Raw genomic sequence first — 17574 nt, forward strand, 5'->3', positions numbered from 1 at the left:
CCGTGACACAGGTTGTGTCCTGCCCGGCAACAACTGAGGCAGAGCCTCAGGCGCTCCACAAAGCTGGTGGGTTCTGCCGCCAAAGCTGGTGGGTTCCGTCTTCCTTCTGCCCACTCTGTCCCGTGGTGTTTCCGATCACGGGACAGCTCTGACAGCGCTGTTCCAAGCGCACAGCCAGAGGTAGCGCGTCCTGCCTTACCGGCAGGTTTTAGAGCAGAGCCCCCTGCCCTGTTAAGGACAGAACCGAGGCTTCTTATTTCGTCCAAGGGGTGAGCTAAGTCTGTGCTCTGCTTTTTAGAACACCTAGCCCTGGGGAAGCCCTTAACGTTACCATGTAGAGAGAGGTTTGGCACTTTTTTTCCAGATTAAATGTTTTAATCCTTCCTTGGCACGGCAGAAAAATTCACAGCGTTAACTTGTGTTAGTGACAAACGTGAACCACAGCAGTACAGCTGGGTTGTATTTTTTTTTATTATTTTTTTTTTTCCCCTCCGAGGTTCTCGGATCTTTACTGGGTGCCATTTCTGACGTTTTGCTGTAGCCGAGCGACCGCCGTGAGCCAAGCCAGGCGCCCGTTGGCGGGACACCGGCGGAGCAGGCACCGATTGCCAGGGCCCCGCCGTGTCTGGGGGAGCGACAGCAGCACTGGCGGCTGGAGCGGGGCCCTCAGCAGCTTCCTATCGCCCAGCTGTTGCCCTCGCACAGCGCTTGCCCCGCTAACCCACATAATTACACGCCCCGTGCCCGCACCGCCCACCTTTGCTCCGGGAGCTGCCGCAGCGCACCCCGAGCCCTCCGCCGTCGGGGTTGGAGTCCCAGCGGCGCCCCCCGCCCGGCACCTTCTGACGGGGAGGCAAAAAGCTCCGCGCCCAACGTGGGGCTCGAACCCACGACCCTGGGATTAAGAGTCCCATGCTCTACCGACTGAGCTAGCCGGGCGCTGTGAGGCCGCCTCCCGCCGCGTGCCCTTCACCGCCGCACAGGCGCGTGCGCGCTGCCCGCGGGTGACGTCACCACCCCGCCGCGCCTCTCCGCCCGCCCAGCCCTCCCGCGGGCCGCGGCGGCGGCCAATGGGAGCGCGCCTTGTTGGGCGGTGGGGAGCGCGAGGGGGCTCCGTCGGGCTGCGGCGCCGCCATGAGCTCCATCGGCACCGGGGTGAGCGGGGGGGGGGGGGGGGGTGAGCGGGGGGGGGGGGGGGGGGGGGGGGGGGAGCGGGCAGCGGCGGCCGCGCGGCCCCGGGGCGGCTGTGAGGGGAGCGGGGACCGGGCCGGGAGCGGCGGGACGGGGCCGTGCTGAGTCACGGCTGGGCCTGCAGCTCCCCCAGCGGGTGTGGGGCCGGCCCCGGGGCTGCGTTCGGTTTGGGGCCCTCGGTACCCCAGGGACGCGGAGCTCAGGTCCTGTGAGGGGCGGCTGGGGGAGCTGGGGGGGGTGGGCTGGGGAAGAGGAGGCTCAGGGCAGACCTCATTGCTCTCTGCAGCTACCTGAAAGGGAGGTGTGGGGAGCTGGGGGTCGGCCTCTTCTCACAGGTAACTAGCGATAGGACCAGAGGGAACGGCCTCAAGTTGTGCCAGGGGAGGTTCAGGCTGGAAGTGAGGAGACATTTCTGCTCAGCAAGAGCAGTCAGGCGTTGGGACGGGTTGCCCAGGGAGGTGGTGGAGTCACCGTCCCTGGGGTTGTTCAAGGAGAGGTTGGGCCTGGTGCTTAGGGACATGGTTTAGTGGTGACATTGGTGGTGGGGGGATGGCTGGACCAGATGATCCTGAAGGTCTCTTCCAACCTTTGTGATTCTGTGATTCCTGCACAGAATGGAGCAGCCTCCTTATAGTACTTAATACCCGTGGATGTCCCACAAGTGACAATCCTACATTTTTAAATAAATAGACCTGTTCTGAAAATAACGGGATGTTGCAGTAATGCTCTCCTGCTGAGTACTGTTTTCTTCCTCAGTATGACCTGTCAGCTTCGACGTTTTCTCCAGATGGCAGAGTATTTCAAGTTGAATATGCGATGAAAGCTGTGGAGAACAGTAGGTAAGATACAACTGCCTGCATTTCTGCTTCTTGGATGGCCGTTATTAAAGCGATGTAATTGGATTAGCCAAGCATGATGGCATTGCAGATTAATTTTAATGTCTCTTTAAGCAACAGTGTTCCTAGCTTCATTTTACAAGGCTTCAAATTAAGCATAAAAGTAGTATAACAGCTTCTGCTTGCTTTGCAGTTTGGTGGAAATCGGTATTTTGTGGAGAACGCAAAGGCAGGCAGTAAAATTACTCATCTGTGTTAAGGACAACAAAATCTTATGCTTTGGGGCAAAATCTGGATGCAAACCGAGTCACTGAAAGCCTGATATGCTCAAAGCCTCATTAATTTTTGATGGCTTCTTTGCATTCGTGAAGAACTTGAGGACATCCAAGTTCTCTGAAAGCTACTTCAGCTTCTCTGAGAGCGTCTGTCTTCCTTCAAGTATACACAAGGCAAAGCTGTAAGGCAAAAACCCCAACTGCGCTGTAGCAACAAGAAGCTGATGGATTAGCAAGGCATGGGCTGGATCACTCGAGTGCCAAATAAGGAGCAGTGAAACGTTTGTGTGGGGACTTGTCAGCCAGCTCTGCCTTCGTCCGAGGAAATGTTGATGTGTTCAGTCTGCTCTGTTTTCCCCCTCCTCCCCCTTGTTGTCTTCAGTCGTGGGGTTGTAACAGATCTACTTCTGTGGAAATTATGTCATAGTTTCTAGTATTTTGCGAATTCTTCCTTAGTTACGCTACGGATCAGTGCTGTGTGAGAAACTTCCATTTATCTTGTCTTTCAGTACAGCAATTGGGATAAGATGCAAGGACGGTGTTGTCTTTGGAGTAGAGAAACTAGTTCTGTCCAAGCTGTACGAGGAGGGTTCCAATAAACGTCTCTTCAATGTTGACCGACACGTTGGAATGGTGAGTTACAATTTCTCATAGTCTGAAAGGGACTTCCTGCTCAAAAGTAGAAATATATAGACCTGAGAATCACTAACGAAGAGTTTAAGTAAGTTATGCTAAGATTTGTGTGTACATAGAAATGCTATAGAATTGTTGACTATTTTTCTGTAACTTATTCTTGATTGCACACACACAAAGTTCTAAACTTAGAATAGAAGATATGTACGCATTTTGAGGCTGCTATAAATTTCATGGCAGTTTTTTTCAGCAGTCCAGTTGCTCAAACTTGAATATGAACATAAACACGTCCCTCTTATGTAGTAAACAAATGAGGTGTGTTAAGAGGGAAAATATTGCAATAGCGCTTGAGTACAAGATTATCTTTTCCTTCTTAACAGTCTGAGAGTCAACTGAATTCTGTCAAGGCTGACATCAATTACTGGCTAATCCGTACCAGTGATGTCAGGATGACGCCAAGCAGTGGCTGCTGGGTGACCAAAGTGCGTGAAGCTGTATTTACTGGTGATGTCACCGGTATCGGGGAGAGAACTGGACTTTCTTGTAATCTAAGCGGCCATGCAAAATGGAGGCAAAAAAAGGACATTGCTATGGGTGTCTTTTGTGAAGTGTTACACGAAGTATTACACCAAACTATATGTCATGTATAATACGTGACGTTCATAATTCTCATGTTATGAATACTTCATATGAAATACCAAGTATAAAATATGAAGTATTGCTTGGATTAATATAGCCCTGGCAAATCAGAAGACACTACTTAAAATGAAGATAATTTTAGTTATTGATTTTTCCTAGAGAAAAATTCTATACCGTGTTAATACCTAATCATCTTGACGTGGCTTGGTTGAACTCACCTGTAATAAATAATACGTAGAATTCAGTGAAGATCTTGGTTAAGTCACGTGATTAGACTTTTCAAAAGCTTTCTGTAAGAAACGTTTGGACTAGCTGATGGTCATTCTCATTTCAGGCAGTAGCAGGACTTCTGGCCGATGCTCGTTCTTTGGCAGACATAGCTAGAGAAGAGGCTTCCAACTTTAGATCTAACTACGGCTATGATATTCCACTGAAGGTAAGAAACGGGCACGGCTTGTGTAGGGTTCTTTGTTTTCTTAGTCTTGATTCTGAGAATTAAATTTTACTGCTTGAGGCTTGCTTACTTCTTCAAATAAAGACATTAATTTTTGTTTCCACTTAGCATCTTGCAGACAGAGTGGCCATGTACGTGCACGCATACACTCTGTACAGCGCTGTCAGGCCTTTCGGTTGCAGGTGAGTCTTTTGAAAATGCTTGTTTGTAAGGATCTTGTTTCACACCTGCTGGAACTAGTTAGGTCGGCTAAAGTCTCTTTCAAATTTGGTGTTAGTAACCTAGGAGTCATTTGGTAAACAGATCCCTTTTTTGTATGTGTGGAAAAACTTACGGGATAAAATTCATGTTTGCATGAGAGAACACCAAGCTTCTAGGTGGATCACATGCCTGTCCCTCAGTTTTAAAGCTGAGGCAGTTTAAAGATTTAAATCTGGGGCACTTCTGAAAGCAGAACTTTCCTCTGTGATCATCCTGCTTACCCTCATAGCTAAAGAAGAGGTTAGAGCTGCCATGCAGCTACAGCACAAAAGGACTAATAAGCTGAGATCTGCTGTCTGGTTACAGATCGAGCACGATGTTTCTTGCACACACTTTGGTGTTGTGATCAAGCTAAGCTGTTCAGACAAACCACGTATTAGAATGTAACAGAACAATAGGAGTTAGGCACCAAAAATGTAGGAAACCTGGTTTAGTCTTCATAGTTGTGTGCATTGGTAGAACAAATGTTTTTAATTTCCCTTTTTCTCCATCAGTTTCATGTTGGGGTCCTATGATAACGATGATGGTGCACAGCTGTACATGATTGATCCATCTGGAGTTTCATACGTGAGTGTGTCAGAAATATTTCCATCTTAGCGTAAGTTCCCCCTTTAAAAGCTCCTAATTTGGAAACCAGTAAGTGCCATTCCAGAAGTGCTCTTAATTGTTGCTCTCTTCCCCTGGGAATATCTCCAGTGAATCGCTGCCTAAGATGAACAGAGCTGTTTTTTTTTTCTTTTGCATGCCTTTCTTAAACAGACATTGTCTATTTATTGGAAGTAGCGCAGTCTCCATGAAACTAGTTTTTTTAAGCTTGTCTCTCAGAAATTTGGGAGTTCGCTCCACCTGATTATATCCGATGAAAAGCCCCATAAGTTACCCCAAAAATGTGAGTATTGTAGTGAAGCCCCGTTCACAAAATACTTTGTGTAAGAGAGAGGTTTAGATAAACAAGGGCTGCTACTCTGATGCTGGCTGCTAACAGCAAGTCAAATCAAAATGGGTACTTCTGTTTGTCTCTTCAGCTTTGTGTTACACAGGATGGTCCTCTTTTTTTTTTTTTTAATTTCAATATGTTTAATACAGTAACTCTTGAGGGAAGCAAAAGTGCTCGATTTTTACGTGCTTACACTTCAATGTATTTTCATGGTAGGTGGGGCTTTGGGCTTTTGTGTTTTGTTTTTTTTCCCCCTGCATGGATCCTCTCCAATTCTAGTTTGCTTTTCTTTTTGTTTTCAGTTACAGTAGATGATCTGTTGCAACAAATTGAGCAGATGCGTTTCTGCCCAGAGGAACTACTGAGCACTTATCTATCAATGGTGGCAGTATTTAATCTAGTAATTGGGTTCTATTCTCCAGTTTAGGAATCTTACTTGAAACAGAATACCAAGGTTTACTGTGTATTTGCCTTATTATTATGGGATTTGGGGGGGGGGCGGTTGTCATATGTAATGGTAAGAACTGTAGAGGACATAGTATTTAATTAAACTTTTTGCCTCTTTTTTTTTTTAGGGTTATTGGGGGTGTGCCATTGGTAAAGCCAGGCAGGCTGCAAAAACAGAGATCGAAAAACTTCAGGTACGATGTTCCAGTTCTGTTGTGTTGTTCAAGGCAAATATTCCTACCTTATAATACTACTTTTTTGGATGCCTAAAATATGTAAGATACAAGAGAAGTGGAAGAAATGTCTTGTAGATGGTTTTAGCCTCAATGATAGTATTTCAGAAGTCTTGCCCCTGGGCAACGCGTAGTCAGTAGGGAGTCCGTGTTTTGAAAACAGGAAGCATGAACATACACTGCCACGCATGCCAGTAAACAAAGTCATTGAATTAATATAAAAATGTCAGAGTTTTTTTAGTTGTGAATGAAAGCCTTAGGGCAGCATTGTACAGGGTGGTATATCTATTTTTCCCCAAAGGTTTTAGATGATCCTTTTCTTAAAAAGTTGAAAAAAGCTGGTCTTGTTAAGGACAGTGAGTGAAACTGCAGAATACAGAGTGACCGCTGGAATATTATGACTTTGAAAATGTTAATGGAGAAAAAGAAAATCCTTGTCAGCTAAGACAGTGTTTCTCAGCTAGCTGATGTTGAGGTACTGTCTCTTTTCCCTTTCTGTCTTTTCTCCTTTTCTGTCTTTTTTTCTCTTCTCCTTTTCTGTCTTTTCTTTTCCTCTAGCTGCTTGTTGTTGCTGACTGTAATGCACCCTCCAAAACATCTGTTACATCTGATGAAGAGGACTTTAGTGCTGTGAATGCTAGAGGGAATAAACTGTATGGCATGCTGTCATGGAAAACAAAAAGGGCAGTTTTTGTTCAGCATTTCTTGCTTGCACAATACTGTAATTAATTTTGTGAAGTGTTACAAGGAAGTTCTGTGGATGCACACTGAGAAGTTGTTTCATAGCCTTCTGAATGAGCGTGTAGACAGTTAGCTGTGTGAAAGTGGTCCACGGAGAGAAGCTGACCGAAATGTATCAGCGTGCCTTAAGCTGACTTAGGTTAGAATCCTGGAAGACTTCTGTCCTTCTCTTGGGTTGTAGTATTTGAATCACTTGGAACCAGAGACAGCATGGGGCAGCCCTGCTCTTGGCCTGTTCGTTGTAATTCTTTCTTTATACTCTTCTTGAGTGTTATTTATAGTTTTGATCTACAAAAGTACATCACAGCTGTTCATTGAAAAACTCACGTTCATCTGGTTGTTAGACTCTTAAGAATAGTCCATTTATGGTGGTGCAGCATCACATCTGAAAAATTACAGGAAAATTGAAAATATTCCTAGACACGATTCATTCAGTCTTGAATGTGGTCAGATGCTTGAACACCAAATCAAAGGTTGGAGTCCTACAAGATGATCTGATCTCGATATTGAAATCTTGGCATCTGAGAAATCATCACTTCAATTTCCACATGTGCAAACTGACATAAAGATAACATGTTGAGTAATAGATAATTTACTGAAAAAAATTCTCTGCAGTTCTGGGATTTTCAAAACCTTTATTGCTTGATATTGGTGCAGCTAATTAGTATGTGTATTCCTTGAGCTGTACAGTAGGGCCTACGAAGTGTAGTACATGGGAGGAGTGGTGTGCCACACAGCACAACGGCGTTGATTTATTCAATGGCTTGTTTGCAGAATGCCTTCAGTAAGGCGTCTGATCCTGTCAGAGCAGTGTGAAGCAAGCGCAGTCTTGCATGCTGATGCTTCTTGTTAACCGTAGGCTGGGCAGGTTCCCAGGGCAGAGTTAATTTTGCTAAGATGAATTTCTGATCGAATGACAAAACTGAGGTGGGAAAAAGACAGAAGTGCACAAGCTTTTGTGGGGTGATTTGCCTATCGGGGCCTATTGACTAAGACTCTTACCATGGAAGAAATGACTACAGGTGGGAAGAAAGAGGCACGCATGTAGGCATAACCTGAAAACCTGCCTTACAGGTACTGCGGAGCAGAAGCTGTATCTGGGAGGGGACGTAGCATGAGAAACCCTCGTGTGCAGCTTACACTGCAAGTGAAAAACAGTGCAGGGATCACATCTGTTGCGTGTTACGCAAGCACTTCCTATCTTCAGCTGCGGGGAAAACTTGTAGTCATGTGAAGAGGATTTGAATCTTTTCATCTCTTCTGCAGTGCTTCTCACGCATCTCCAGATACTATTTAAAATCTTTTGATATATAGACATAATTGTAATTAATCTGTGATAAACCGTTACAGTGTTTCCTATTGTCTGCAGTTAACATTATCTAGGATGGGAGAAGGATCATGGCAAAAGATAAACTTAACCTCCAAGTTTTGACTTGTAAACATGCATGATGGTAACAGAATCACAGAATCATCTAGGTTGGAAGAGACCTCCAAGATCACCTAGTCCAACCTCTGACCTGACACTAACAAGTCCTCCACTAAACCATATCACTAAGCTCAGCATCTAAACGTCTTTTAAAGACCTCCAGGGATGGTGACTCAACCACTTCCCTGGGGAGCCCGTTCCAATGCCTAACAACCCTTTCGGTAAAGAAGTTCTTCCTAATATCCAACCTAAGACTTTTGGGTTCTCCTGGTTCACTGCTAAGTTCATACACGTAAACGTACATAGTCATTTAAATGTTTGTGTGACACAAATTGTACTTGTAAATAGCAGCGAGTGTCAGCGGCTGCGTTACGGATTGAGTGTCGCAAACGTAAGGGCTGGCACAATGGGTCTCTGTTTAGGAAACTTCTTGGAATGCAAATATGATGGCACGTCTGTCTGACCAGGCATGTTTCTTTCCCTGCCCATTGCTTACTCAGGCATGCGCTTTACCCCTAGAAAGTGCAGTGAGACTCAACATGAACAAAGGACTGTTGTCATCTTAGTTTTGAGACACGGGTGAAGGACCTAACTTCTATACTGGGGCTTTGAAAACTTTTTGAAAATCTGACAGAGATGGTAAACTGCATAATTAGTGGATTTTACTCTGAGCTCAGTGTAAATAATGGGAAAAGGAAGAAATAATTTTGAACTTGAAATCACTTTATGCTAGGGAAAGTGTTAGTAAAATGTATAACATATTGGTCTGTATCCTGTGACTGAGGGCCCGTTGCTTTCAATTAATAACGGCAGGTGAGTTTTTGTGAGTGATAGATCAAAGGCTGATGTTTATTTGGTTGGTGCAAATGAAACATTGAGCAAGGAAGTAAAATTAATCTTGTTTCAAACCTGCATTAATGAAATACAGTGGTCCAAAAGAGTTGACTGGCAAGAGATTTGATCTGCAAAACTTGAGTTTGTTACAGAAACTGGGATGAGACTTCATTATGATTAACTCTGAAGCTGTCAGAAGACTGAGATTTAACAGTGGAAAAAATACAAAATGAGTTGCTGATACCTTGCTCAGCCATGTAGTTGGTTGTTAACACGCTACCAGTATTCCTCTCTTTGGGCACCACTTACAAGTCAGACTTGCTTGCAACAGTATGTTGGTAAGAGCTAAAGTATTAGTATGCTACCTAGAAAGAGTGTAGATGTTGTATGTGAAAATACAGTGCCTCCTCCATACTGTACGTGTGGGTATTTTACAGTAGTTTATCAGAAAGCATCTAAGAATGAGTCAAGCTTTGATGATGTTACAGTTAGCTGTTCAGTTTCTAGGATTCCAGCTGGTAAGTGCTTTAAAGTGGGGAGTCTTTCACACTGACATTTTATTTAAAGAACCATTCACGTATAAAATTCTTCACTGGAAGATGGGCTTGCATGTAGTAGGATGAGCAAAAGTGAAAGATGCATTTGTAGAGAATAACAGCAAGCTCATTAGGTTATGTGCACACTCAGTTTCTGGCCTTGTGGAAACGGAAGACTGGACGTTCTCTTACGCTGTGTATTTTTTTCCATACAGATGAAGGAAATGACCTGCCGTGATGTCGTTAAAGAGGTTGCGAAAATGTAAGTCTCCAACCTGTTTTTCCAACTTGACAGAAATTGGTACTGGTGAACTTGCTATGGTTTCAAACTGAGACTGTTCCTTTTATATTTGGTACCAGGTCTCACTTCTCTTAGATGCGTGCTCATGTTGACTCTAGTATGTTACTATTTGTCCTCTTCTGAGGTGGGATATGCTACCCAAATACTGCAAAATGACAGAGGATGCAAAAAATACACTTATCTCATCTGCTACTCGTTACAGGTGCAGTTTTGTAGCAGCAATGGGTTAAAGCTTAAAATGTCTGAACATAGTCACTGCTTTTAAAATATATAAACCAAGTGACAGGTGGGAGAAACTCCGTGTCCTGGTCCTGAAGAGGTGCATACTGTGTTGTGCAGATTGAACAATCACCTGGGGCTTCAGACATGAAGTAGCAGGCCAAAAATGAAGCTGAGGTCTCTGACCTAGCCTTATTTTCCTAAAAGATTCAAGTACTTGGAAAAGAAACACGGTATAACTCCTTGTTTAAAGAGGCATATAGGGTATAGCTGTTTTCCTTTCACTGATTAGGTTCATACCCTGTGAAGATACGGGAAATACTGAATTTGCTAACCTGCTGGGCGGTTTATTTACTGATGCAATTTAAGATGATGCGTCAGTGCCCTAATCACCTGAACTTGCTAATGCCATCCCACAAACTCCGAGTGTAGCGTGCTGACTGAGTGGCATGATGCAAATCACATACTAGTAAGGGGAGAAAAGAGACCAGGAAGACTTCTGCTAGGTAGAGCATGAATTGGACAGTAGTAATCTTGAGAATACTTTGTGAATTTAACATTGTCAAACAAATATAAGTATCCCTCAGCTACCTACAACACTTGATGTTTTCCAGGGACATTTCTGTGCTTGTCACATCTGATACTGATCTCAGGCGTTTTATGGCTATTATTTAGAAGGCTATAAAGAAGGAACAAATGTTTCCATCGTTGGTGGTGCAGCCTGTGAGTTTATTTCAGAGTTTGTGTCAGAGGCTATGGTGGTAGCAGCTAAAGGAAAGAATGTGTAGACTCTTTAAACCTAACAAGGACCGATTCTAAAACTGTACAAATGAGGCACAGATTCTCAAGTGCTCGGAAGCCTCCTGTTCTTTAATTCAGCCTCAGCTCAAAACTTAACAGCAATTCTAGATACAGTTCTGTTTTCTTCTAGCTTAAGGCTAGTCCCTAGTAGCGTTTAGCAAGATACCAAACACTTTAATCATTTCTTTAAAATCCTAAAGTACTTGCCAGAGTCCAAAGTAATGATTTTTTCAAGAGCTTGTAGTAGTACACTTCATATATTTTTTTTATACAAGATATGATGTTCATATTTAGTCTCAAGTGTAAACTAAAGTAAGATTTACAGGAGAAATATATGATGCTGCTGTGACTGATCCAGCAGGAGCAGGCCGTGATGCCTTGGTTCTGCAGTATCCGAATCTTAAATAAATAACACACATTGTAGAGGTGCTGCTGTTCTGTTTAAGATAACTCAAGCATCTCAACTAGATAAATAACTTGCATCTTAGCTGTATTCATTTAACATCCATTTATACTAACAACCCTAGAATATCCTCTGGTGTGCTCTTGTTTTTGTGGGGGATACACATAAGGGAAGGGTAAGGGAGAAAGCAAAGCTTGTATTAGCTATAAGAACAGTATTTCAACAGAATAAGAAATCTGTGAAAGGAGAAGAGTATATTTAACCTGTTGACAAATCTGTTCTAATCTATCTTTCTTTACAGAATCTACATAGTTCATGATGAAGTAAAAGATAAAGCATTTGAGTTGGAACTCAGCTGGGTTGGAGAAGGTAAGGCATTTCTAAACTTCTAGAAACACTATATAAAACTTCTAAGTTCCTGTAACTGAAGTAAAATATTTGCTTCTTAACTTCTTTCTGTATGTCAAAATCTTTACGTGAATTCTGCTTCATATGTACTTTTTATTTGCAGTAACTGGTGGAAAACATGAAATCGTTCCCAAAGACATAAGGGAAGAAGCAGAAAAATACGCCAAGGTAAGGTCCAACGTCGTTGTTGTCATCTCAGGGCTCCACTTGACAAAGCTGGAATGGAACGAATTAACAGTAGGATTCCAGCATTGTGATGGCTGGAAAATGTAGAGTCACACATCTCTTACGTAGTAGCTGATATTATTCTGAAGAGAATTGTGAGTTTCTCAGTGTAATCCAGAGAATTTTTACTCTTAAAAACTATACTTCAGCAGGTTTACAGTTTTATTTACTTCTGAAAGAGAAATGATATTTCTCTTCAATAATGGTGTAAGTAGGAAAGGTAAAATTTTTGCAGTCAACATGACTTATTAAAGACAAGCAGCTGGAGAAAGTTAGCCCTCCAGCATTTAACAGCTTTATATTTGTTCTAAAAGTAGTGATGGTGCTCATTGTTAAACTCCTAAAAATAGGAACTAGCCTGCTGAATATCAACCTTTGTACAGATTGAGAGGATTGTAAAGCAACAGCAGAACTGCCTTTGCTTATTCCAGGCAAGCTGTAGAACAGATATTAAACCATTCTTTTCATTAATCTTTTTTTAAATAGGAATCTTTGAAAGAGGAAGATGAATCAGATGATGACAATATGTAACACATTGTTACTTCAAGACAAGTTCAACTTTTTTTTTAAACTTAGTACAAGTTTGTTTATAATGTATTAACCATGGGATGCTACTATGTACTTGCTGGAAAAAACTGAGTGACCAACTTGCACTAATAAATTTTCCATTTTACTGTCTGCTAGCTGTTATTTCAATATAGTACAGGTCAGCATTATCAAGAGGCAACTGTGTTCCAAACTGTACAGTACTTCAAAACAGCCACTAGAAGGAAAAATGCTATCAGGCTGGCGTTGCTTTCTCTCACTTCAGAGTATGGAGCTAGGCTAAGTACAGAAGAGTCATCTGCTTAGAAATCTGACAATCACCTGCTTACGTTACCTAGTTTAGTACATAGTAGAACTTGGTTATTCCTGCAAATCATGATCTTAGTTAATCAAGTTCATCTGTCACCATAGTCCCTGATTCTTCTTGGCAGGAGACAACCTACCTAGCTGTAAAAAAAAAAAAGCTGGCCAGTTTTGGTGATACACACAGCTGACAACTTCAGCCTATGTAACAACCATAAATGCAGGGGGAAAAAAAAACTTGAATCTGCAGTATTAAGACCACACTAGAAAAAGTGAACAATGTGAAGCATTTGAACAGTGCTTGTGTTAAGTTGTAAGGCTGAGATCTACTAAGCTGTGTAACTGGAATAAAAAGAAGTTCAGTTCAAGTACTCACAGCTTTATTCAGCTGTGGTTTCTCAAACCAGTTCTGAATCAATAGTTAACTTTCCCAGGAGCTGCAAACAAAAAAACACTATTCCCCCCCTTTCCTAGGAAAAGGGGCAGCATCTAATCTAGTCACTTCAAAGTCTCAAAAGATAAAGTCTATTCACCACTTTAAAACTTCAAATGCAAGTCTTATACACTGAATTAAAATTCAGAGGTCATTTTTAAACCTAAAATGCACTTTCCTAACAAATCAAATGCCTCAGCTTCAGTACTACATATTAGTAATGACAAGCCCATTAAAAAGTTTCCTTAGTTTTTTTTTTTCTTTCCATGCTTCTGCTTTCTCTTTTCTAATGGGATTACAGGATAGAGGTAGTGTTTCCTTTTCTTGGCAAAAGAAAGAAAATAGAGATAGATGGGTCTGTGTCAGTGCTTAATGACCATCTCAGCTTACGCCTTTGCTGCAGTCAAGCTACATGAACTCCTGCTTCTCCAGCTAGGCGCAGCTTTCAAACTCTGCTACAACTGTCAGGCCTCCCTCACTGAGGTGAATGGTGACCATGATGGATAGCTTCAGTCAGCATTGTCTCCTGAGGCAACAGTGCAGTTGTTACACAGAGTCAGGGCTTAGTTCTGTATTGCATTCGGCTGGAATTTACTAGTGAAGCTTACTGCTGATTCAGCTCTTTGAGTCAGTGAGAGCCAGTTAGGAAACTGATCAGTAGTCTAAAACATTTGCTGAGGGCTGAGCTTCCACTCACTGTATGTAACAGGACTCCTTGATTCTCTTCAGGCTGTCTTTATTCTGCACCTGAAATATTGCTAAATGGAAATTAAAAGCCATCCTTATGTGGCTACAGCTGTCCCGCTAATCCTTTCAGTAAGAGCCATTCAGAACTAGGCCCAGGAAGTACAGCAGTCATACAAGTTCGGTTTCTGGGTTAAGTGAGAAGAACAAGATCAACTCTGCATGAGAAAAATGTTTCACCATGTTAAGATATAGGCAGGAACATAGCCGCCTCCTTTCTTACTCAAGTTTCAAAGCAGATACTTATCAGAGAACATGACAATCTAAGTTGTTCCTTTGAAAAAGCATGCTCTGGTTTGTTGCTTGTTGTGTAGAAAAGCCCAATGAGAAGCAATTTAAGAGCTTACACGTTTCCAGTGAACTTACTTGTCATGGCAACATTCAGTTAAACAACACCAAGCTGAGTGTTACTGTCAGGTTTTAAGTTATCAGACTGTGAGAACTGACCTTCACCTATAGTAAGGAAAAAAGCCACTCTTATTTTCATTGGCTGCAGATGGGGAAAGATAAAGAAAGCAAGAATTAGAAGGATCTTTTTGGGGGAAGAATATTCACATTTATTCAGGGGTGGTAAAAAAAACAGGAGGGGAGGTAATTACTGAACAAGCTGTTTTAGTACTGAAGTTTTCCTTAACATTTAAAAGGACAACAATAGAAATCTAGCAGGCTTCCAATGCATTAAGAATTGCTACCTTTCAGCAATAGCCAATGAGACAACCATTCTGCACTTTAATACCTTATTAATTTGAAAGATGTTACTTAAGAACACATTTATATTTGCGCAGTATCACTTTTTGCTAATTTTAGTCTACAGCTGATAGGCTAAATGCCAGCCTTTGTGAATTTTGCTACTAAGAATTAGCGTTGCTGTGTCAAACAGTAAGTTGAGCAGGGGAAGAAGTCTTCCAAGAGAAGGAAATGGCAACACCAACTACATAAAAACTTGCAAATGCTGTAGGACAGCACAGCATCATTGAACTCTGATTAAATGAAGACTGTGTCCTATTTCTAAACATACAGAGCTGAGGCAAATCACTTGGTTGGAGCTAAGCTTGAGAAGGGCTAAAACTAGATCTGAGATCACCACGTACACAAGGACAAGATTTGTTACAGAACAAGAGAGAGGAATATTAAAAAGAAAAAAGCTTCCCTTTAATAGGGGCCATTTTTTAAATACAGGCCTGGAAAAAACAAATATCTAGCTGTATTATAGATACTCAGTGAGAGGCCTGGAAGTGGTTGATTGTAGTTTGAGTTTAACATTGAAATGTAAGAGTACATTGCAAGGCTAAAAAAAAAAAACTTGTCCTTGGTAAGGTAAATTTCTGAATCACAGGTTTAAGCAAGAGGCGATTCTTAGCACTCATTTTGAGTATTTCTGCCAGGAGTACTGGGAAGTTTCAGTTCTGAAGATAGCAGAAGAGCCTAATTAGCCCACACCATGGCAGCATTTCTTGCTGCGGGCTTAACAAGTAACCTTCTTGGTCTGGGCTCTGGCCATTTATGGGAATACATAATAGAGCAGAAAGTCAGATACGCATTTGGAATGCATAACTGTAGTTCCTGCCATGCTGGAACACAACTTCGGAGTATTCATGGCAAATACTGTTGTTTGAGACCCAAAGCATGTGCCCTAACAGCACAACAGAAAAGAGACTGTACAGACCAACTCATCTCTTAGCTTAAAGTCACCCTTCCACCACGGAAGGTTTTAGAAATACATAGATCTAGCAATGAACGAGGAAGGATGTACATTATAATCCTTCCTCTTGCGTCTCACACACCCACTGATAGTTATTCAGCACCTGATGAATCACTGCTCTGATATTTAGTACAACTGGGTACGTCACATTCCCTGTTACAATCAGTTAGTCAGCGAGTCCATGCACAGAGGCCTTGTTTGAGGAAATTAAGGAGACTGCAGGTGACAAGTTTAAAAGTAATCCTTCCAGTTTACATTTATCTCCATGACTGCACCAAAACAGGTTTTAGAATATGCAAATTCACTTGAAGTGTTCAAAAATGAGATTTAAACTGTAGCATCAGGGTAATCGATTATTTGTACTGATTTACATGGCCATTAAAAAAAGTGTTTTGGGTATTGTCTTCATTAAAAATGACTGGTATTGCTGATTAAACGAAGGTAAGATTGAGCTGTTTGAACATCTCAGAAGTAACCCATACATAAAATCCAGCATAGCAGATATACATAAGGATATCTCCCTAATACCTATTACTACTCCATAGTTGGTGTTGACTCAGAAAAAAGCACTTGAAACAATTAATTCCATGCAGATCTGGAGCGTGCCAAGCATCAGGTCATTTGTTACTTCTCATACCCAAAAATAGCTTGATGGCCTAAGGTTAAAAGCCCCCCACGCTGCAAGTTTTGCTGTCCGTACAGACACAGTAATGCTTGAGATGCTATTTGGCTCTGCAGTCCAAGTCACCCTTAAGGAAGGAGCTTTGGTGTAACTACATAAGTGATACTGCAAGTCTCTTCCTTAAGACAAACTGTAACCACACAACAAAACACCAAACAATGATTTCCACAACATAGCTTAAGCATTTATCAGCAGGAAGGCAAAATAATCGGACTTTTAAGTGCAGAACTTCTAGATACTGAAGAGAAAAGTAGCATTAGTTGTCATGAAAATTTTGAGACTGTACCACCACCAAAAATTCAGTAAGGAGTGTTCTCTCCCCCTTGTTTTCTTCTTTCAGTTGCCTCCAAGACAAGGACTAGTTTTTCCTCCACCCACCAGTTTTTCAAGTTACATACAGCAAGGAAGTTACTTTTACCTATGAATTGGGAGCTATTTTGAGACATTAACTGCTCCTAACTTTCCATATTAGATGATCTTCTACTTACACCCAATTATAGAGCTGTAGAAACCACGCTGCAGAAGAGGTAGGGTTGTAGCCTTGCTGTCTATCCAATAGATAGATGTTGGGATTTGAGAACACCAGACCTACAACCGAGTTCAGACCAAGTCTCCCATTTCCAGGAGGCCTAAACCACCATGCAGTGCTCTTCATCTTCAGTACACTGCTATTAAAGGACTCTGAAACAGTTGTTTAAAAACGGTTCTTACAAATTGCTGTGCCAACCAAAAATGGACAACTAGAATAAAGCAGGCAGCAGCCAGGCATAGTTTATAGTCCAAACATGTGCATATGATCAGATACAGAAGAAAAAAATGGAATCCCCTGAAGTTTCCCCTAAAGACAATATAAGAACTACCCACCAAAAAAAAAACAAAAAACACCACAAACCACCAAACACATTTTGGTTGACACAAGATGAGACAAGTAAAAATTTAGAAAAAGTTTTGTTTATTGTTGTATAAAGTTAGACATCATTTGATATTACATGTATAGCCTGCAAGCCCCAAACGCATGCATTAAGAGTCCACTTTCAGCAACAGATTGCTAGTCTCCCCATGGGAGGGTGGAATCAGCTCATCTTTAAGACCCCTTCAAACCCAAACCCTTCTGTTACTCTAAGGGTAGGTTAACTTACAGTGAATTCACCCAGAGGCTGATACATTCTGAACACACACAAAAAGCAATGCTTAAATTAACACCAGGAAGCTTTTGAAAGTTTTGTTCGCAGAGCTTTTAGAAAAGCAGGAATCTGCTGCGTTCATTATTTGGGGTAGGAAGGAGACTACGTTAACAGGTTCCAACAGCAGCAAAGGAAGTTTCAGGTGACTTTAACAGCTTGCTTACATAAAGCGCAATTTCA

General features: G+C 42.0%; 1 protein-coding gene and 1 non-coding gene across 2 annotated transcripts; one reads left to right on the forward strand and one right to left on the reverse strand.

Annotated features, from left to right (window-relative positions):
* Positions 1 to 866: 866 nt before the first annotated feature.
* TRNAK-CUU lies at positions 867 to 939 on the reverse strand. The gene has a single exon. It is a non-coding gene; the product is annotated as a tRNA-Lys (tRNA).
* A 57-nt stretch (positions 940 to 996) lies between these two features.
* PSMA3 (proteasome 20S subunit alpha 3) lies at positions 997 to 12478 on the forward strand. Its single transcript, XM_040557750.1, has 11 exons — positions 997 to 1155; positions 1948 to 2030; positions 2812 to 2935; positions 3909 to 4010; positions 4137 to 4210; positions 4784 to 4856; positions 5802 to 5867; positions 9659 to 9705; positions 11469 to 11536; positions 11679 to 11743; positions 12287 to 12478. The coding sequence occupies exons 1-11, from the start codon at positions 1135 to 1137 to the stop codon at positions 12329 to 12331; spliced, it is 768 nt and encodes a 255-aa protein (XP_040413684.1). The 5' UTR covers positions 997 to 1134; the 3' UTR covers positions 12332 to 12478.
* The last annotated feature ends 5096 nt before the right edge of the window (positions 12479 to 17574 follow it).

This window comes from Cygnus olor, chromosome 5, assembly GCF_009769625.2.
Source record: "Cygnus olor isolate bCygOlo1 chromosome 5, bCygOlo1.pri.v2, whole genome shotgun sequence".
In the NCBI taxonomy this organism is placed as follows: domain Eukaryota; kingdom Metazoa; phylum Chordata; class Aves; order Anseriformes; family Anatidae; genus Cygnus; species Cygnus olor.